The sequence below is a fragment of the Fundulus heteroclitus genome, chromosome 19 (assembly GCF_011125445.2).
Source record: "Fundulus heteroclitus isolate FHET01 chromosome 19, MU-UCD_Fhet_4.1, whole genome shotgun sequence".
In the NCBI taxonomy this organism is placed as follows: domain Eukaryota; kingdom Metazoa; phylum Chordata; class Actinopteri; order Cyprinodontiformes; family Fundulidae; genus Fundulus; species Fundulus heteroclitus.
This window is the reverse complement of record NC_046379.1, coordinates 26964955-26987454: the sequence shown is the minus strand read 5'-3', so window position 1 is coordinate 26987454 and position 22500 is coordinate 26964955. Positions and strand designations below refer to the sequence as shown.

General features: G+C 39.6%; 1 protein-coding gene across 1 annotated transcript in view; it reads right to left on the bottom strand.

The window, feature by feature from the left end:
- sfxn5a (sideroflexin 5a) overlaps nucleotides 1-22500 on the bottom strand; it is a 32182-nt gene that overhangs the window by 6823 nt on the left and 2859 nt on the right. The window contains exons 2-12 of the mRNA XM_036151187.1: nucleotides 22067-22135; nucleotides 19415-19492; nucleotides 19159-19185; nucleotides 18165-18219; nucleotides 16031-16056; nucleotides 15878-15931; nucleotides 15558-15614; nucleotides 15421-15486; nucleotides 11671-11761; nucleotides 7851-7966; nucleotides 7147-7232 (exon numbers count right to left, since the gene is read on the bottom strand). Coding sequence (XP_036007080.1) covers nucleotides 7147-7232; nucleotides 7851-7966; nucleotides 11671-11761; nucleotides 15421-15486; nucleotides 15558-15614; nucleotides 15878-15931; nucleotides 16031-16056; nucleotides 18165-18219; nucleotides 19159-19185; nucleotides 19415-19492; nucleotides 22067-22135 — 725 coding nt within the window. The remainder of the gene's footprint in view (nucleotides 1-7146; nucleotides 7233-7850; nucleotides 7967-11670; nucleotides 11762-15420; nucleotides 15487-15557; nucleotides 15615-15877; nucleotides 15932-16030; nucleotides 16057-18164; nucleotides 18220-19158; nucleotides 19186-19414; nucleotides 19493-22066; nucleotides 22136-22500) is intronic.

The window sequence follows — 22500 nt, the reverse complement described above, 5'->3', positions numbered from 1 at the left end:
TGGGAGGATGTAATGTCGGTAATATTAACCTACATGGATAGAATGCATAAGGAAAGAAAACTGTTGCTCTATTGAACTTTTTATTTACCCTTTTTTTTCTATCATCGATATACGTCTAACGAATCATACATATTGTTATTGAATTACTGTCCAGCCCTACTTTGATGTACTTTAGATATGCTTTGTCTCATGAAGGGGAATAGACTTATTTCCTTAACTATTTGTTAGACTCAAAACATCTACCTTTTTATCCAAAGATCCTGCAACAAATGAAGTCGCTTGTTATTCTAAAAATAAACCGGTTGAAATCGGAATCAGAAAGTTGGACCTTAAAGAGAAGTGGAAATCGATATTGGCCAGAAAAGACCTGGGTGCTGCATCACTAATAACCCTGTGTTACAGCCCCTAGACATTTGCCATTGTGTAATAATGAGTGTAATGTACAGGTGCAATAACGCCACTCTGGGTTAGCTTAATTTTCTGTGCAAACACTCCCTGTGGAATAACCTGCAGGCCCCTGGCTCATAATGCCTGGTACCTGAACACTCCAACCGGTGCAATGTAAACCCCTGTAACAGACCCATCCATTTGTACTTCCATTGTGTAGCATGTATTGGCTACTACATTTGAACTTTGTGTCACCAGGTGTGTTCGTTAATAATGCAATACCAATCAACTTGGAAGACGACAGCATCCTGGAAGCTTCATTGCAACAGGCTTCAATCAAGCAAACCCAGCATATAACAGCTTGAACCAAGCATACCCATTTGTGGACCCTGTACTGATTTTGGGTGGCCCCCCAAACTGCATTTCAAGAAAGATTTGGTCCACCAGCACAGGCGGCTGATGCAGATGGAAGCTTTTAGTTTTTAATTAGGGCAAAATTATTAGTTAGTAATTAGTAAGTTAAAATCTTACAATTGAAAATGTTAAGTACAATAGAAAGTATTCATCTTTTAATAAACACACTTTTGACATTCTCTTTAATTTCATAGTAACATCTTTCCAATGTTATTTTATTACTCAAATGTAGAATTTGGTGCATTAAAATCTGCTTTGAATTCAATTATTAAAATTGGCTAATTTCAGCAAGTATTTAAAAAAATACCCTTATACTATTCTTATATTGCTAGACCAAAAAGTCAGTTTATTATTGTTAAAGGGTCAAATTAAATTATGCAAAATAATTTGCAAACTGGATGATCACCTTTTAATATTACAAATGAACAAAACCCAATTTTACCTTTGGATATACAATGATTTACACATTCATGTCCTGCTGAAAATCTGACTAATTTATTTATTTAGAATAATCATGGCGCAGTAGGTAGCGCTGTTTCCTTGCAGCAAGAAGGTTCTGGGTTCAAATCCAGCCCTGGGTCTTTCTGCATGGAGTTTGCATGTTCGCCCTGTGGATGCGTGGGTTCTCTCCAGGTACTCTGGCTTCCTCCCACAGTCCAAAAACATGACTGTTAGGTTAATTTGTCTCTCTAAATTGTCCTTAGGTGTGAGTGTGTGTGTGAATGGTTGTTTGTCCTGTCTATCTATGTGTTGCCCTGCGACAGACTGGCGACCTGTCCAGGGTGTACCCCGCCTCTCGCCCAGTGAACGTTGGAGATAGGCACCAGCAACCCCCGCGACTCCATGAGGGATTAAGCGGGTCAGAAAATGGATGGATGGATAAAATGATCATATTCTGTAGAGCAGGAAAAAAAATAACAATAATTTTTTTGGTCTAAAGAAAACCTAAATTATTCTTTTTTTTTGGCCCCGGAGTTCGTTTGACTTGCCAATTTTGCCCCATGTACCGAACATTTTTGACAGCTAAAATGTTGTAGAGGCCTCTAAACTTAGACTACTTAGCAGAAAGGCAGGAGAGACTATCCTCTCTACTCAAACCTGAGAAAGAAATCCACTGAATACATGAAGAATTAAAGCTAAATATAAATAAATGTGTTATTATATTATTATATATTATTATTTTGAATTATAGGGCTTATTTAAAAACAATAAACTTAAAAACAGCTTATTTTCTAAAGTTTCAAAGTCAATCATCCTGCTATAATCAGACACTCAGATCTCACTTTCTCTCACACACACACACACACACACACACCCCTCGTGAGAGAAGTGACTTGCTCCATGAAAACAAGCCCAAAAGCCAAGCAAACCACCACACTGTAAAGGTGCGTTCAAACTGAGAGTGAGTGTGGCAGGCCAAGTGACAGATTTACATATCCCTATGCACCAGTGTTGTAGTCAAGTCACTATGCCTCGAGTCCGAGTCCAGGTTCGAGTCACCAGTGTTCAAGTCCGAGTCAAGTCCAAGTCATAAAAAAAAAAATCAGAGTCGAGTCCGAGTCAAGTCCGAGTCGAATCACTATTGATCCAAGTTTGTTGTAGGAACATGCCGTGACGTGTGATGTATGACATGAAGCAGTAACATTCCATTGCACTAATAACTCTTTCGCTGTACGCTACCCTTGGTTTTACTCGGTAAAACTACCGCTTTTTCCAAGTCTAAGATGTCTCCTAACCATGGTTTTTAAACATTGTTGTTATGGAACGTGCAACAGCGACTCGAGGTACGCTGATAGGCCGCATATGAAGGATGTTATAGCCGCAAGCGGCATCGATCGGCCCTCGCAGCCAAGCGCGCTCCGGCCTATTGGCCACCGCCGCGGTGTCGGCCGGCGGGCGGGGTTTGCGCACCGCCGGCCTCCCGCCACCGCAGATGCTGTCACGCATTTTCCTCGCCCGTCCACCGGGCGATTCCCACAAACGCGTTCGGCAGCCCTCCCCCATGCACTCTCAGAAAAAAGGGTACAGTAGGAGTGCATTTCTGTCCCCTGAGGTACAGTTTAGACTTGTGTACCCCTATAGGACTAATAAATGGACTTTATGGCACATATTTGTACTTTTTGAGGGCCTGAAAGGTACATTTTTGTTCCCAAGTAGTAAATGGTACAAGTATGTACTCTTTATTAATACTTTTAGGGTACATTTTCAGAAGATGGGCAACAAGGAAAGAAAAATGATAAAACAATAACTAGAAAATAACTGATTCAATGTAGATTTTACAATAAATGGCTATGGAAGTGTATTTTTAAGAAGAAAAAAAATAGTGATTATTTTATTATTATTATTTTTTATTTTTTTTATTTTACTATTTTCTGCAATTAAAACAATCTAACATTTTGAATACAGTTTGCATTGTTATATTTCATATTATACTGTGATTTTGCTGGTATTTTGCCACCCTGGCAAATGACAGGCGCTCGCTCATAGAGGCGGAGCTTTGTTTAACCTGATTGGTTGAATCAGCTGTCAAATATATACAACCAACAACCGATTGGCTGTCTTTTGAATTTAGCAAGCTATACTGTTGAAATCAGTCTTTTTCCAGTTTGTGGAGGAAAGCGCTATGGCGTTAGCAGGTCTTTCAATCGAGGGCCTATTAAGAAAAATTAAAGAAGAAGGCATAGACGTCTTGGAAGCAGAAGCGCAGAGATTCAAAGGTAAGCTGTGAGTTGCAATAATGTGCCATTAAAATTAGCCAGACTGCAATGTTAGCTCGCGTTAGCTCGCGCTAATGCTAACATGATGCGTCATGACTCACAACAAATCTGGTGCAGATCGGTCGATGCAGCGAGGAGATACAGCCGTTTGATAATGATAATGCATTTGGCCACCGGACCGGACTAAATTGTTCGGCGGGCCGGAGAATTTATACCGATTCCTGGACGGTGACTACAAACAGAAAAAAAAATGGCCGATGATGCCATGAACGCAGAGCAGGAGAAAAACAACGACTTACCGTTCTATCAACTCGGCCCGTTTTCCAGTCTTTCCGAGCCCTCGACACTCAAGCCATCGTTTGAGCTGAACGTTGGTATGTTGTTCCACAGTTCTACCAATAAAATGGGCGCCTGAGACATCCTTTTGTGATAGTTTAACAGCTCTAAAGTCGGTCATATCGTTGTATCTGTTGCATGTGTAACGGCTTGTTGCTACGTGCGCTCTCACACTGTTTACCCTACATTAGCGGCAAGGGGCGTTGCTCATGAGATGGTGACGTCACGCGGTACGACATTTAGATATTAAAATCCTACACCAAATAATATTCTAATGACATATTAAAATTATAGCCTAATGATATAAAAAAAAGTCGAGTCTTTTTCTCAATTTCCGAGTCAGAATGATCTGAAGGTAGGAGTCCGAGTCCAAGTTCGAGTCATCAGTGCTCAAGTCCAAGTCAAGTCACGAGTCTCTAAATTTAACTGCAAACACTGGAATGGCTTCAAATTAGTCAAGCAGAACGTGTTTTTTTTCTAAATGCAGCAGTCTGGCCACAGAGGGATAGAATATTCTTCTCATTAGCTTCCACTGGCGTGTAAAAGTTATTTTATCCTGAACTAAAACAGATATTCCCTCAAACATGCAATGATGCGCACGTTCGTCATGTGCCGTGTGTGTGCGTGCAGCACTTTTTGTCTGGGGACGTGTGACACAGACTGAGCAACAGCAGTTTGTTAGCGGCTAGCGTTAGCTTCCTCAAATTTCCTTACTTAGCTTCGGTTTAACGATTGTGAAGCTAATATTTTAGTTTGTGTGATATGTGTTTACAAAGCTAACTTTTTGGTTAGCTGTGACCCCCAGTGACATTTTGTTAGCGGTAAAAAGGGCATGTGTGGTAGAATCTTATATTACCATACTACTGTTAATATTAAAGAATGACTGTAAGCTGTAATGTAAGCTTTTTTAAGAGTAGGCCTCAATCACTGTAAGCACCAAAGTGTAAAGTGCTGGAAAATAAACTGAGAGCTTGATGCTTCCTGACAAACTAATACCATAAAATGACAACATGAGCTTGTTTCTAAATCATGTAACCCCATTATTTTGTCTTAATTTGAGATTTTTTTTTCTGAATGCAAGTTGCTTAATATAGTCATGGCTGTGGATGAGAAGAGATCCCGCTGTCACTCCGCTGAATATGTTCTCAGCAGTGTAATCCATCATTGAGGGGCCACCTGGGGACCTGTCTCTGTCCCCTTGTTCTCGCTCCATTGAGAGCCAGTGAAGGCAAGCTGACATAAAGGAGAGCTGAGAACAGCACACAAGCAAGGGATAGTCACCCTCACAACTCCCTGCTAACACATTTACGCAACCCCCCCACATCATGCACACTCCTGTCTTTCTCTACCTCCCTGTTCAGTTATTCAGGTGTCAGGAATCCCAAACACACCTGGAGAACAGGTCGTGCTGTCTGAGCCCGCCCACTCAGAGTGGTTGGGGCAAGCGTTGTCGGGGTTCCCAGAGATGTCTGAATTCCTCTGTTACACCATAGGAATCCATCAAGTAAAGGACGGCCACATAAACATGTCACATCATAAAGACAACGTCATAGTCCAATTATGAGCAATTAATTTTACTCTTCTGTCATTTCGTAGCTATTATAGTTTTACTATGGGGCGTGTTGTAATGGCACCTGCTGTTGGTTAACAGAAGCGTGGATTGATAAATAATAAAGTAAGACTATAATGGGGCATTTAATATCTGTGTGATATTTTGATTTTGTTTTCCAAAACCAGTGCACTGTTTAACAAGTGCCAAAACCTTATTGTACAGGCAAAAATACACAAGGCATTTTAAAAAAAGGTAAACAATGGAGGGCAATATAAGTCCTTTAATTATTTTTTTTCATGAACTAGTCATGGTCTCCAGAAAGGAACAATTAATGTTTGACTACAATAAATAATATTTGCTAGAAGGAGCTGATCTGGAGTTATTTTGGATAAGATCAGGGTCGTAATCTGTAGTACTCCATATGAGCTAAAGAAAAGAGTTGCAATGCCAAGTTATCAGAAGGCAACACATAGCTACATTAAATTCTAGGAGAAATTTGTGCATTTTGATCACCATTTATCTCCATGATTCTTGAAAATACACATTGTTTGTATTCCATCATTTTACTTTACACCACAATGTAAAGTAAAATGATCCAAGTGCTTTTTCACACATGCACAACATTAATGTAGGAAGGGCCTAAATAGAGTGCGGCAAAAAACAGAGGCAAAGCAGGTGAGAAGATAGATTTACCATAAGCTGTTTGCCATCCTTTGCTTTCCCTATTAACTCTAATGAAAAAGAAAGGTTATCATTTCAAACTACAAGAATGATTGGACATGTAACGAAGAGATGGCGTTTAAAAACACAAAGTGTTGGCTGTGGGTTTCTGGTCATGCTGGCCGCTGTGGAGAATTACCAACCAGCACCGCCAGCTTAAAGGGCGCCAGGCCTAATAAAACTACATCCAAGCTACAGTGATGCTTCAACTTTTTAACTGTTAACTGTTAGCCAACATATTTGCATTCTCTAAAATCTTTGCCACGTTCTTCATTCAGAAACCTTCTGCTTTATAACATATGGTATTTTATAAGCATATACTAGTTTACATACCTATACAATGTCAAATCTTAATAGTGCGGCTTGCATTTGTTTTCAATGCCCTTTATGCTGACGTTAAAGTGCAGATCTAAATAAAATCTAGCATTTGTGGCAAGACTTGAAAATTATTGCCACAATAGTTGTGGCAATGATTATTGCCACGATGAAGAGAGACATATGTCTCAACTGTTTTGCAAAGAAGAGTGGATGAAAGATTCAGTCTCTAAATGTGTAAAGCTCTGATTGTGGCAAAATATGAGTCTACAGATGCCTTGGGGGCTGAATACAAACATACCATACTTTTCAGATGTTAATTGTAAACCGTGTTCGAAACCATGCATCCTTTTTGTCCCACTTCCCAAGTGCACTACCCTGTGTTGGTCCAAATACAATACATCACCAAATAAAATAGTTTAAAGTTAGTAGCTGGAAGGTCTAAAAATATGAAAGAGTGCAAAGAGGCAAGGCACTGAAAACATATTGAGGAAAGTGGGGGTTCAAGGTCTGTGGAAAAGACCACAACGGTAAAATGTTACTTAGGAGATTATTATTATAGCATACAATTCTATTTAATATATTAGATATTCCATATCAGCCAAATTGAGGCAGTTAAATACATTTAAAAAAATGTATCATCAAGTTACCCGACAGATAAGTGATTTTCAGTAGAGTCAAAATTAATCAAAGAGATTTTCTTACTTTTCCAGGACAGCCATGATCATGGGAGGAAGCACCATGATTGGCATGGGCATGACTACTCTGGTCAGGGCAGTCTCTAAAAGTGCCTGTCACAAAATTAGAACGCTTTTAAAATGTGTCCTACGGGAATGATAACAACAATAATATTAATAATAATAATCTGTTTTGATATTCAGGTTATACATATCAGGACAGACAAAGGAATCATATGATCTTACTGAATCAGACAAACAGAACCTCAAATCAACAAATGGGACAATGAAACAAATCAAATGGTGACTGTCTTTTTCTCAACAACCAGTGGTGGAACCAAACATTTGGGGGGGGGGGGGGGGGGGGGGGGGGTTACATATACTAATAAAAGAAAATATTCTGTTTCTCTAAACTGAACTTGCCTTCTTGACAACTCTCTCTCTCTACTGGGTTGCGCTGTGCCTCTAGCCTTTTCTCATTAACAAGGGTTAGGCTTTGTGATTTCACCCTACTGTCAGTTATCAGATTCCCTCTGTGTAATATTATGAGTTGAGTTTTTGTTAAAAAAAATCAATAACGATAACATTGACATTATATTAGCATCTTTTGTTATATACTGCCCTGATATGTAAAACATTAGAACGTCTTTTCATGAATGCATGTAAAACTGGGAATCGTTAAAATAAATGAATTTAAATTCCAATACACAGAACCAGGGCTTTGGGACTTACATGACGTGCAGCTAGTTTTGATGTCCCCACCACCTTCCCGCTGTCGTCAATCACATCAATACCATCAGACAGCTCAGTGTGTCTCATGAGCACCACATTGCAGATATTAGCACTCGCTGGGAAGAGAAAACAAATTAAAAACTTTAAAGAATCCCACAGTTGACCACCTCTCCTACCAGTCCTCATCAAGTTTCCTGTGGACCAAAAAAAACAACATAAATGAATGTTAAATAGATTGAGCTAACACTGGAGGAAAAACTAGAAGGACTCAGTAACTTTATAATAACCAAGTCTACTAAACTGAGCTGTCTTAGCTCTCCCAGCATCATGACTTTGTCCAGGTTCCTCCAGCCATTTATCAGTGTTGGCTTTTAATATTTTCTTTCACACTAGCACAATTGATTATCATTTCATTTTATAATATTGGTTTGGGACTTGTTAATATGGGAGCACATATTTGGTAAACAGTTTGTTTTGTTTAGATTATGAATCACCTTTCTTTTTGATGAGATTCAAATACCGGCTAGGGGAGAGGATGTTTTATTACGCAACACCAGGAGTCCATCAGGCTGCTGGAAGGAGGGGGAATTGATATGGAGAAGACATCTGAGTCTTAATGATTGGAAAAAAAACTGTATTTAGTTATGTCCTTTAGTGTTGCCATTTGTGTTGTAGTTATGGTAAATGGCTCGCACTTGTATAGCGCTTCAACTAGTCCGACAATCCCAAAGCACTTTACCCTTCAATCAGTCATTCACCCATTCACACCCTGATGGTGGTGAGCTATGTTAGTAGCCACAGCTGCCCTGGGGCAGGCCACCTGGCCCTCTGACCACCACCAGCAGGCAATTCAGGTGAAGTGTCTTGCCCAAAAACACAGCGGCTGAGACGGTCGGAGCAGGGGATCAAACTGGCAACCCGCCAATTGAAGGACAAACTCACCAACTCCCCCTCCAATCTACATGACCGGCTAGACTAGTGGTTTTGCAGACGCGAGCCGATGTAGACCTCGCCTCTCCATTAACACGCATGCTCTAACACAAACAACAACCATGGTGGGCTTGCAGTTGTGTTTCAGACACAATTCAGTTTATTGAATTGCATTAAACTCCAGAAGTGAACGTGCACACTGTTTCACTGAGCTGATGTCAGTGGACGCCACATACTCCTGATGGAAAGCTTCCTTACTGGAACAAGCAAAGGAGTTTATCGCCATTGCCTCCAAGTTCATCTGTCTGAAATGTTCTTCTTGTCTGCATCGCATTTGTTTATTTTACGTAAAGATAATTTCGGAATCATCTTTGAAACAACAATGAGTCGGACCTCAAGTAAAGTGCTCTATTCTGTCTACCGTGGCGGCTGTCCGGTGCTGGTAAAGTTGATTGAGTCGTTTGTTTGGCTGATCGGTGTCTTGTGGACAATTTTAGTTAACCGGTGTTTGTCAGATGTTGAGTAGCTGATTCATATTGTAGCAGATTCCCCATCTCTTTAAGACTATTAAAACGTTTCCAGCTTTTAACATGTTTTTTTCCAGTTTTAATGATGTGACGGGCCATTAATTACTTATATTAGGAGCAGAGGCAACGCTATGGAACTCAGCGATTGTTGAGATAAAGTTGATGCAGTAAGAACATTTTCATTATATTTTAAAGAAAAAGAGTTAAAACTGTAAATTGCCTTCTAGCCATTAGTGTGGGTAGTTTTAATCATGCAGCACTCCCCTTGTCCATTCACTGGCAAATATAGACTTGTAAATATAGATTTTAAGATGGATGCCAATATTTCTAAATCTCGTATGTTCCCTAACAGATGGGGCCTTAAAGCTTACGTTAATGTTATCTGCTTCAAATCTCGCTCCTCTCACAGCCTGAAAAGCCCAAAGACAAGTCTTGACATGTAGAAAATACGGTTTCCTTTGGAATAACTTCTTACATCGCTGTGCTTCCCCTGACTTTGTTTTAAACACCTCCCTGACGCTAAAAATGGATAATCTTCGACCCGTTTTCACTCAGTAGTGTTGACACCGTCCACAGCATCAAGATTCTGAAGGAAACCAGATTTTCATCCCCTAAAAGCGAATGTGTTCCTGTAGTAGAAATCAAAGTTTTCTTTATCCAGGAGCCAAATAAAGTACAAATACACGTCACATAGTTGTCAGATAACATCCATAAAAAAAAAAGACAGCCCGGAACCTTTAAAACAAAGAAAACAGTCAAATCAGCAACCGAACACAAAACCTGGCAAGCTGACAAACGGCGGTAGAGCTCCTGTCTTATTTATTCACGCTAGTCAAAATGAATACAAACGTATGTTAGTGTAGATAGACCTTTCTTCTTGACTCTAATAGGAATGAGAAAAACTCATTTTAGAGAGTTTAGTGGTTCTGCCCCGAGCCTTTTTAATTTAAGACAACAGCGTTCGGAGTTATCTTTCCTGGGCCCCGGAGGGGTGGCAGGCTGCCTTGTGAGGGGAATTTAATTAACTGAGACCATTTAATCCGGGCTCATTTAGAAAAGGACAGATATAATGATTTTGGAAAGGAATAACAAAAACTACAACAGAAAGATCAAATTCTCAAAAACATGTTTGTAATTACCTTAATAAAGGCAATAAAGTAATTGGGAAATTGTATAGATAATTACCAAATCTTTACAGCTTAATGCTGACATTCCTTGTTGTCATTATTCAAAACAATTACATTTATGTGCATTCTAATTGTCTTCGATTACTACTGGGAGACTGATGGAAATCCAACCAATAATTTTTTAACACAATGAAGACCTAAACTTCGCACACAAGGACAAATATTTTCTAGTTAAAACAAACTGCCAGATTTTTTACTGGATATAGCTCCAGGTATAGTCTTGATCATTTATTTGAATGACAGGCAATTCCTTGATTAGCTTATTACAGAATAAATCTTGCCTTAAGTAACCGAGCACAATCAAATGGGTGAAAATTCAAACAGCACTTTGGTTTCCCCTCGCTTCAATTAGCCGTTTTAATTACCTTTTATATGGGCCTACAAACACAACAACAGCGACAACAATGCCCGAACTGAAAGCAGGTAAATGGGGCCTTGACATAGACGCCACTTTAGGGGTAATTATCCAATTTGTTTGCAGCAGTAGAGTTCCAGCGAGCAGCCAATTACCAGGCAAAGGCTGCACTGCAGAAACCTGTTGATTTAATTAGAAGAGCCGCCATGGCATGGGGGGGGGAGCGGGGGGGGGAGTGGGGGGTGGCAGGCAAACAATTTAATTACGCGCCAGCAGCCCGGAGCATTGTGGGACACGGGTCTATACCCCTGGGTGTGATTGTGATGCGGGGAGGTGGCACGAAAATCAGCTTTGTGGCTCCGCGCACATCTGACAAAGCAAGCTCTCAGCACGCCTCTAGCCTTGCAGAGACGAAAACGGACAAATAATAATAAAAAAAAATAATTATAATTATAATATATATATATATATATATATATATTATATATATATATATATATATATATATATATATATATATATATATATATATATATATATATATATATATATATATCGCTCTTTTTTGGCTTTCACATAGAGATGATGTGATCTCAGAAAAGAAGCAGGTTTCTACAACTCTATAGGCTCTATGGGTACGACTTATACCGCGGTGCTCTGATGTCATTCTGGCTGATGCTTTGAGAAAGATCCTACGTGTCGTTTAACTAATACTGCGGTAGTTTTTGTCTGTCAGATGTGCATAAAGGCGTACCAATTCAAACCTGAAGCAAAGCTGGAAAAAAAAAATTCTGTGAAATACCACGCTTTTAGAAACTTACCCACTGCAGGGAAGGGGACGAACCTCTGCACCAAAAGCTTGCCAGTTGGACTTAATCGGTTTGCTTTCTGGATTAAAACATTCAGCCCGACCTGAAGGTTAAAAACACGTGTAAGTGATACGGGGCACGTGTGCGACAAGCAGAATATTTAGGAACTTTTAAGCGTCACAGAGAGGCTCACTTCTCTTGAAACACCTAAATAATCAGGCTATGTTGTATATTATAGTCCCAAAGCGATCTAATCGCAGGAGAACATGTTCGGATAACAAACCGACACGAAAAAAAAAAAACCTTCAGCCTCCAGCTTTCCTCAGCCCAGCGTGGGGTTGCCACTAGAATGGACGTGTAATTGGAGGGCTCTTGCCCCCCTCCCGGCATGTCGTTCCTCCCTTCAGACTCCCTGGGATTTTTTTTCTTCTCTGTGCTTGCCATCGTTGTCGGGCCTGAGGCCATCAGCCGGAATACGCCCAGCAGGACCAGTAATTGGCTCGGTTTGAGGTCTTTGTCCGAGATCGAGGCCGTCTCAGCCGGCCGTACAAGAGGACATTATACTCTTTTTGACGTTTTAGGTGATGACATGGAGGTAAGAAAAATGAAAATAGCATTTGGAGGGCTGTGAATAAAAAGGTTTATGCTGAGATTCGATTTCTTTGAATGACAGCATTTCTGTCTAAACGCCTGATTACTGTGTCACAGAGAGAAAAAAACGTGTAAATAACAGCTTAGATTTGAAAATGTTCTGTAGTAAAGGGAGCAGTGTTGCTTTTTAAAGATAAAGAAAAAGACTCTGTTGAGGTAATAAATAAGTACCGATTGTCTTATGTACATGTGGATGTGTTGCTGACTGCAGCTTTCAACCACATGGATTCTAATAAGTGAACATTAGGGAGGAAAGAGCTACAGGTAAAAAGAAAGCACACCCTTGTCCATTCTGGGACTCTTTAACGAAGCCTTTGTTTAGGATTAGATTCAACTGTTCTAGTTAAACTGTTTTACTGAAAAAGTATTTGTTCAAGTTTGTAGTCCAACTGCTTTTAATATTTGCTTTTAGTTTCCATTTTCCCACGTTTTGCCTTGTTTAATTTTTTTTCAACATTTTATTCCAACTTGCTTTGATTCTGTTTTTATTTTCCCAGATTTTATTCATGTAAAGCACTTTGCATTGTCTTTGTACTGAAATGTGCTATACAAATAAATTTGCCTTGCCTTAAGTAGACACGGTCCAGGATATGGGCTAAAGACTCAAGGTTAACTGTAACTGTATTTTCTAGGACATGTTGAGACACGTCTGTGGTTCATTCAAACTGTGTGAGAGAGAGGCTCTCAGCAAGGACAACAGGAAGGCTGAGTGTTTCATGTCAAACTTCCTCTTTACTATTCTTTTGAGCTTTTAACCTCATTCTGTCCAGGTTTGGCAGCATTTTGGAAATCTCGAAAAAATAAAAAAGGTATTGACACTCTCCAGGCAACACTCGTGGAAACTGCATTTTTTTTAAGTAATGCTAGCAGCTCTAACAGCTAATATGAAATGCGAAAGCCAGTTTAAAATTAACTAAACTAAATAAATTTTTCTTTGTTTTAAAAGATTCTGCCTTTCACATGCAGTGTGACGTCCTCTCCGCTCCAAATAAAAAATATTTTTTGACGTCTCAGACTGGGAGAGCCGAGAAAAACTATTTTGAACGATGTTAGCTATATATCTTAAAAGGAAATAAGAACAGGCTAAATTAAATATAGGCATTACAAAACTTGAAAAAAAATGAAAATGGAAAACAAATTATTCTGGTCTGTGTAGCTCTAAATTTATCCACCATGCCATTACTTATAAAATAAGGGCAAAGATAAAAACAAAAAACACCTGAATTCAACAATTTCCCTCTGGGATTATTAAAGTATTTCTGATTCTGAATAAACTAATTATTTTGTTCTGTGTGCAAAGTAACTTTTTTTAGAAACAAAACAGCCATTTTTACAATTTTAGTGTGTAACACACATGACCTCGGGTTTATACAGATCAGCCTCAAATGATTCATACTGTTGGCAGATTTAGGTTTAAAATACTCTTTTCATTATTATCAGCATGATTCTTCTGGAATAATGATATTAATAACAGCCCAGCATGAGTCCCGACTTGAATCTAATTGAGAATCTATGGAGGGACCCAATGATTAGGGTGATGGCAAGGAGGCCTTACAACCTCAAAGACTTGAAGCTCATCACTAAATAAATCATTAAAATACCAGTGGAAGCGGGCAAAAAGCTGGTCAGCAATTCTAAGAAAGGTTTTATCGTTGAATAGCCAATGAACAACATTGAATATTGACCTGCCATTTATTTAAATAAAAACAGACAATTGTTATTTAAATTGATACTCCAAATTCACTGTTTTATTATCTTTTGAGAGATATCTGTCTTATTTTGCATCAGAAAAAAAGTTTTTAATCTGCCAGAGGTTTAACAGGGCTTAACTTGATCTGTATGACTCCAAACAGATTTTAGTTCATGTGAAACAAATGTCATACTAATATCTGTGAAAACATAATAAATAACTAATAAATATATAGAAGGCTGGGCATGTTATATGTTGCTTAAATTTCTAATATACAATGAATCACAATATTAGAACCAAACAATCTCTGATTTCTACGCAATTTTACATAAAGATCAGGAAAATTCTAAAGAAAGTGAAAAAAACATTTGTTTTTTAGAACTGGAAATCTACAGGACCAATTGACATTTATACAAATGAAGTAAGATGGTACTGTCTATAAGAGAAGTTATGTTTCCCTAAATCATAATATTTTGACATCAAATGTTTATAATAACTGAACATTTTAATTATCATTCACTTTATTATTAAGAATATTATTAGTCTGACAGTAATAAACAACGATAAAACTAAACACTGAAATGTTCTACACCGGACTGTATGACCTCCAGTTGTACACCTCTAAGACTCTCGACTTTTACGGCCATCAATGGTAAAGATATATGAATGAATTTAGCTTTGATTACAGGAGTCTAATATTACACCAAACATTTGAAAAAAAAATTATATTAAAATTAAATAGTTAACCACTGAGAGAAAATGATGACCACCTTTCAGTTTACAGGTAGAATCCACCGGAGGTTTGCTCTTTCATTTTTACAACCCCTGGTCTTTCAGGGAGTTTATGATGCCATGTGTTCTAACAAGATTCCTGTGGCCTTTGGGAGAAAAACAGGCCCACAGCATCACAAATCCTCAACCATGGCATAATATAAATAAAGAAAAGTGTCAGTTACATTCATGGTAACGTGACAAGGGGTGCTAATAATTGTGGCACCAGTGATGCCATTTGGACATAGGACTTTTTTTGTTTTTTAGTCATGGTATAAATGGATCTAAATGAAAGGTTGGAGTTTTTAATACATGTTCAGTGTAGGATTATGCTGCTGCAACCACAGGTGATAAATCTGACTTCAGAGAGTAGAAGCCCTGCCTAGTGTTCCTTTGTTATTTTTACTTAACCAGGTGAGTTCACCATTAGTCCCTGTCTCTGCTGTGAAGCTGGGAATGAATATGATAGGAGCTAATCTCTGTACAGGCTTTTTACTGTCTGAACCTGGATTACCCACCTCTGGCTACAACAAAGGAGGAGTTTATCTTAATGCTTTTTACACACCTTTACCAGGGGTGCAAATAAATGTGGCTGGAAGTGTGTATCTGTGTACTGTTATTAATCAGCAACGAGTGAAACAGGAACTTACAGCGATGGACACAGCACTGGTCACCGCCCCCACATAACCTTGGAAGAATTTGGAAAATGGAGCGGGCTGTAGAAAGAGCATGAAATAAGTTTGAATAATCACCAAATAGAAAGGCTCAGTATATTAAGGTGAGGTACCTTGGATGCGTTGCGGTTGCTGTAGTTCACACAGGCGTTGTGACTTTGGTTTAACCACTGGAAAAAAAAGCAAGAGGAGGGGAAATGAAGGAGAGCCTGATGGTAGACGTAATGCTAACTTCTCAGGGTTTAATACCGCCTTCTGACTTCTGGCACACGTAGTGTTTTTCTATCATTCTATATTGGCCTAGTTAAAGTAAAGAGAACAGCTTTTAAACAGAGAAGAACCTAATATAGAAAGATTACGTTAATATACATGTAAATATACACTGATACTAGCTAAGTAATAAAATGGTGTCAGTTTCAGTTGTGAAAAGTACCTGCCAGAAGATGGTTGATGCCATCGTTTGATTAGGGAGAAGGAGGCCAACAATCTGCACACACACACAAAAAAAGCATTCATTTAATAAGAAATACCCAAATATAACTTCTTCAGATTATAAAAAAAATTAGATGACTAATAAAAACCTTACCACTGGAGTGCCAAATGGGATAAAACCTGTAGAACACAGTCAGTATTATTGCTCCGACGACTGCGATTATTATACTTATTAAAGTTATTCTCTTCTGTCCTATTACTCACACATTACTTTCATTTAAACTTCTAATCCTTTTCCAATTATTGCTTAAACAATGTACATATTACAACCACAAAAGTCCAAAGTATCTAATCTGGATTTTATGTGATGGAACAATACAAAGCAGTGTACACTTGCAAATTGAAAGGAAAACAAATTCATAGTTGTCGAAGCTAATGTGTTATATACCAGAAACCAGCACTGCCTGTAGATCAAATGATCCGTTTTTAATGAGTGTCTGCGCCCATTTTACAGACTGATCTCAGAAGAATGTTGGTTTCAGGTACATTTGACATAAGTATGTCCAAATATATTTATATCAACATATGTTTTGAGATTTGAAGATGTGGTCGCTGATCATTCATATTGATTATCCAGACTAATTAGTGACTACCACATACCTCTTAAAATCCTTCATGTTTCTCAAAAAGCTGCTTCAACCTGTAGTTTAGCCGCTCTGCTCAATGCATATTTTGACCATTACGGGACATTGCGTCACTACGTGATCGGACCCCTGAGCAGTCTATAAGACTGCCTGACTGTAATGTCAAAACTAGAAAGGCGCCCAGATACTCGGGCCCACTTAACTCTGTGGAGGTCCGGGCGTACTCGAGGCGGACTTCACGCATACAGGTACGCGCAGAGCTCAATTTTTAAGACTGCGCATGCGTGCCACCCTTTAAACTTCTCTGAGGAAAGAAGTCTTTACATTGATCTGTGGACCAAAGTGTGGGAATTGTAGGAATTTGCCACAAGAAACGTTGTAGGAAACAACTTCTGCGGAGAGTCAGCACAGAGCCCGCACAGCTCACAGTATGCGCACAGTACGCCCGAGTATGTGGGAGCCTTTCCAACTTAAGGCCCATTCATACCCTACGTATGGCCTACACGTCCGTATTTCTGTCCGTACGTTCTATCTGTTGACTCCTTCATACCTCCGTCCATTGAGGTGCGCAATAACCAATATTTCCTGTAGGTGGCAGTGCTGGGCGCTCCCTAATTGCGGCCCACTTGGACTTTACGACATCCCCTGTCATGCCCAGAGCCTCCCCGATTTCCTGAAAGCTATTCATAACTTTTTGTTTGTCCCTGTGCCCCGGACACGACACATCATATAAATGTGGCTAGTTGCAGACAAGCTCCGAAAGTCGTTCCTCAAAACCCGCCATTGTTTAAAGCCCAGAATTCTAACCTTCTTCGTGATTTTGTTGACATTTTGTACTACAAACTCAATAGCGCCCCCACCTCTTCCGGTAGTATTGCTCCGTATTGATCCGTTTCATCCGTAATTGTAAGCTCCCAATTTTCGTGTCAAAATACGGACGAAATCGACGGTTAGAACGTATGAAACACTCAAAACGTATCCGTATCCGTCTTTTACGTGAATGGGCCTTAACCCGACGATCCGTCTCTAGTCTTGCAGCTTTAAAAATGCGTTACAAGTGGTTACAAAATTCAAAACCATGTATTCTTTTCCTTTTACTTTACAGCTACACACTACTTTGTGTTGATCTATTCATACAGCACCCCAATAAATTACAGGTTGTAAACTGACAAAACTCAAGACGCTGTAAATGTGGAGCTGGACAACTTCTTTACAAAACACCTCCTGCACAGCCCTGGGTACCGCGGTTTAGGCCCAGTTATTGAGAAATGCAGTAAGTTGGTCTGAACTGATTAACTACTGCCACCTTATCTTCTTCAACCACCCAGCTCTCCCTCTCTCACTTACACCCACCTTCTGACTTACTGGGGGGGGGGAAAAAACGAATAAATAAAGATCATTTTTTTTCTTAAACCAAAATACTATTTTTTACTTCTTCAAAAACCCCTGAGAAACTCGCTGCCACCACAGGAGAGAGGTTTTAATCAGCCCCCAGCTGAGTGTGACCTTTCCGAGGCCGGCGACAACCCGAAGAGCCCCGTTGAGCCCTGACAGGTCCCAGGGTGAACAACGGCTCTATGTTGGACCACATAACAAGCCCCTAGATCCCACATCCCCCAGGACTTCCACACCGAACCAGTCTACCTGACATCCGAAAGGGCATAAGGATCTTCTCCCCTGTGTCGGGGTGGATGATGGCCTGTAATGAAAGCACAATCAGGCGATAATGAGAATAAAGTGATTCAGACCGCTTTAGTTCACAGGGACTAGTACGCAGAAGGAGAAATAAAATCACCTCTATTACCGAGAATCTACTGCTTCCTACAGGCTAGAGACTTTGGAGCAGCCATCATCCTGCTTAAACTTGTTGATATGGCCTAAAGTGATAAGATGTAGCATTCAGAAAAAGCGCTCACAATCTCAAAATCGTAATGTGGGTCCAGTCAAATTGTCTATCTTCTTTTTGATCCATTCAACATTTACATGTTCACTTGTTGTGGCTTATCGCTTTGTTTACTACAGAATAATGCCTCCAGTCTTAACAGATGGCGACTTCGTCCAAAATCTCCAGGATTTTTTATTTGTTGCCTTTTAACACCAGCAAATTCCGTCTAGAACCGGACCAGGTCCAGATCTGCATAAAAAGTTTCCATTAGAGACGCACCGATCGGAGACAGATTTACAGTCTCTGATTTAGAAAAAGCCTGACTTGAACCTTAGCCGTAAGATGTCTTCATGATTTCTGCTGAAGCCTAGCTTCCTGGTCCAACGAGGCAACCTGAACACAAAGTAGTGTGTAGAAAAGACAAAGCCTTCTTTCTAGAACCCGCTGGTGTTCTGTTTTTAGTTGTCAAATATGTCACATTCACTGCCCAGAAGAAAGATCAAACCGGCAGATTATTCGTCAGGCCCAGCTAAGTAAAATATCGGGCGATCAACTGACAATTTCTCAGACCGTCTGTAGTTTTATTAAGGGTCTTTGGATTGCCTTGTGTATGACTGGTGCTATATCAATAAGCTTGGCTGGCCTTATGCCATTAAGCGGGCAGTAGACCAAAAGGCAATGTCTGGTGTCAACTTATGATTATAAATTGTGATTTGCATTGTTATTCAAATAAATAAAACCTGAAACTCTTACCTGCTTTATCTTCTGGGCTTTCCATAGCTGTTGAAATCATAGAAAATTTAAATAGTAGCAATAACTTCCTTTTGTTTTTACACATATTCAATTTTTGTGACCATAAAGCCATATTTGGTTGACACACACACACACACACACACACACACACACACACACACACACACACACACACACACACACACACACACACACACACACACACACACACACGCACACAAAAAAAAGTTTTCCACTTGAAGCTGCCTGTTTTTACCTCAGCGTCTGTGACTCCTGGAGGCAGAGTTCCTTGTTTGAAGCCGTCAAGCAACTTAATACACTCCTGCAGCCGTTTCTGGTGTGATAGAAGACACAGAAAATGAAAAACTACAGTTACTCTGGGAAAAAAACACGTCTTGCATTTTGTTATTGCGTGATAAACATCTAATGCCACACATAACACCACAAACATGTCAGTTTGTATTGTAAGCCTTGAACTGCATTGGTATACAGTGTCTGACAAAACAAATTTACACGCCTTCAACTTTTCTATATTTTTGGCACTTTACAAACAAAAGGTCTGGACTTTAACTGGGATATTGGAGGACAGACATGTGCTCTGATCTGAACAGTCCCACCGTAGCTCGGGTTGTTCAGGGTTGGTCTCCTGCTGGAACGTGAACCTCTCTCTGTCTCAAGCCTTTTGTCTAGAAAGTTTTCCTCCAAGTGTTGCCCTGAATTCAACCCCAACCATATGCCTCTCAGCTCTGACCAACTGCCCCGTTCCTGCTTACCAACCGCATCATCATATCATAATGCTGAATGATAAATTCACGGAGCACTTATTTTTTTACTTGTTCAAAATTCAATTCAAAAAATTTCTTACCATTAAACTTTCTGTTGATTCCAAAATCCCAATAGCACAAACTAAAATGTGCAGCTGGAATGTGACCAAATGTACTAGCACAAATGCGGATTGACTACTGTGTGTGTACATTTAGAACTGTCTGTGACACATGAGGTCCTGTTCATGTAAATTACGACCCTCAGCATTCGCCACTGGAGCCAAGCTGAGGCTGCCTCCTGCTCAGTGGGACCCAGGGCTCACACCTGCTCCAAACGTCTCCAGCGCATCACAACCACGCAGCTACTGCTCCCATTCCTGTCGCCGAAGAGTTCACATCTAGCTGGATTACCCAGAGAGCTACGGATCTCATGGCTCCTCGAATGTGACACCAAGCAGAGCAGCCCTATGTTTACAGAAAACAGCTTATGGCACAAAAGGTCAAGCGGCGAACTCGGTAAGGTACAGTTAAATGTTGGAACCAGTAGTCAGACATCTTCATGATGCAGCACTTGGTGTGTTTTATGTGGATATGAACATGCAGGCTCTGTGATTGCTTTACAGACTCTCACGTGCACAAACCTGTTTTAAAGATAGCACAACCCACCAGTGATCTGCATCTAAACTTTTATTTTATTCTGTCGCTCTTGTTTTAATTACACTCACATCTATGAAGATTTAAAAAATAACAGTAACTTAAAAAAGGTGATGAAAATACGTTTTACATAGAGTTAAGGTAAACGCTGATTCTTCTAGTTCAAACGTCAGTACTGGTAGCCCTTTATATGACGCAGTACCAGTGAAGTAGCTCTCAGTTTCCAAAAGGTTTGTGACCCCTGCTCTAGACCTGAAAAGTACTTCCACGCTTTATGACAGCTCTATGCAAAACACAACACATTTTTGGCATCTGTATTTTTGATCTTGGGGAGTTGGTTGTCCTGCTACTTTTCCCACTTTGGGAGTCCAGCGATGTGCTCGTGATAAAAGGTCCTTAGGATGAACACCCTGTTAAACTGACCAAAAGTATTCAGCCAATTTTCCCAAACAACACCTTCACCTGCAGACAGGGGTCTCAATCATAAAAAATTGTAGGATCTGTTCTAAAACTCTAAATGTGCACCAAAGTTTAAAATAGAATTAACAAACACTAAATCATATCCATACACACATACGCATGTAAAGTTGATTTTTTCCACTTGGAAAAATGTGCATCTCTCTCACCTTTTGTTCTCCTTTGATAAATCCTAACTGGTCAATAAAAAGGACTGTAATGCTCCTACTGATTTGTTGAAGGTAAGCCATAATCTTTTAATCATTCAACATTGTGCATGGATTAGACTGGATGATAATTCAATAATATATATATCCATCAATAGACATGTGGTGTGATAGAAAAAAAAAGGGTCAATAAAAAGTTCAATGGAAGAACAGTTTTCCTTCCTTTTGCATTCTAGCTAATTAATACTAGCTAGTTAATACTACAGTCATCACATCCTCCCAACCAATCACAAACGCAGACCCAGGAACGCTCCGTTACGAAGCCCCGCCCCCTTCAAAGAGTTCAGAGAGCACGCGTTCTTTTTTTCTTTTTGAAAAACTTGCAGTTTTGGTAGAAAGTTGGTTGAATAAAGGGTTGAGTTTGAATTCTGTGTTTGTGTGTTCTGCATCTAAAAATAGGTCATTAAGCAACAGCATAAAATGGCCAAAGCTGCACTTAAAATATGTGCTTTGAATTTGTAAATAATTATCGATATCAATCATTTAGATTTCTATTTTATTAATAAGCCTATTTTCCATATCGTCCAGTAGTTATAAAATCCAGCACTACAAATAGAAATATGTTGGCACTTACACATAAATTTCAGCCTTTAGTTTAGCACCTGGAGTTTGCATACAAGTTTACACATTCTGCCATCTAGTTTTTTTAATTTTTATACACCAGAGCCTAAGTTGTCAATACCAACAGCATAAGGTTTAGCTTCCTAATTTATCTGTAACTCAACCCCATTCCCTAAAAAACGCTGGGTCGATTTTAAGCTCTTCATCCCGACTGACCACATCCGCAGATGTTAGGAGTCTGAGTACCTCTGACACGAAGAGTGTGCTGGGGTCGATCACATCCAGGAAGTGCCGCAGTCTTCCAAGAAACGTTTCCTAACGGAAGAGAAAAATTCAGAACACTTGGAAGAGCATTAAACATGTATTTTTTTTTTTTACTTAAATACAATTTTAAACGTTCCTTAAATGTATTTAATGTTGCACATTTAACCGTTCAACACAAAATACACAAAATACCCACGTCACAACAAGTTAGTGAATGGAAATTGAACTTTTCAATGACTTAACAGGTGATAAAACAATATATATATATTTTTTTTGCGGACATACTGGCAGCAGAACCAGATTCTGGATCGTTTCTCACAACAAAACAGCCCGAGCGATTCCAGCTGTCTCTCTCTCTCTCTCTCTCTCTCTCGGTAAACAGCGACGTTGGAGCGCGCCAGCTGTTTCAACGCACC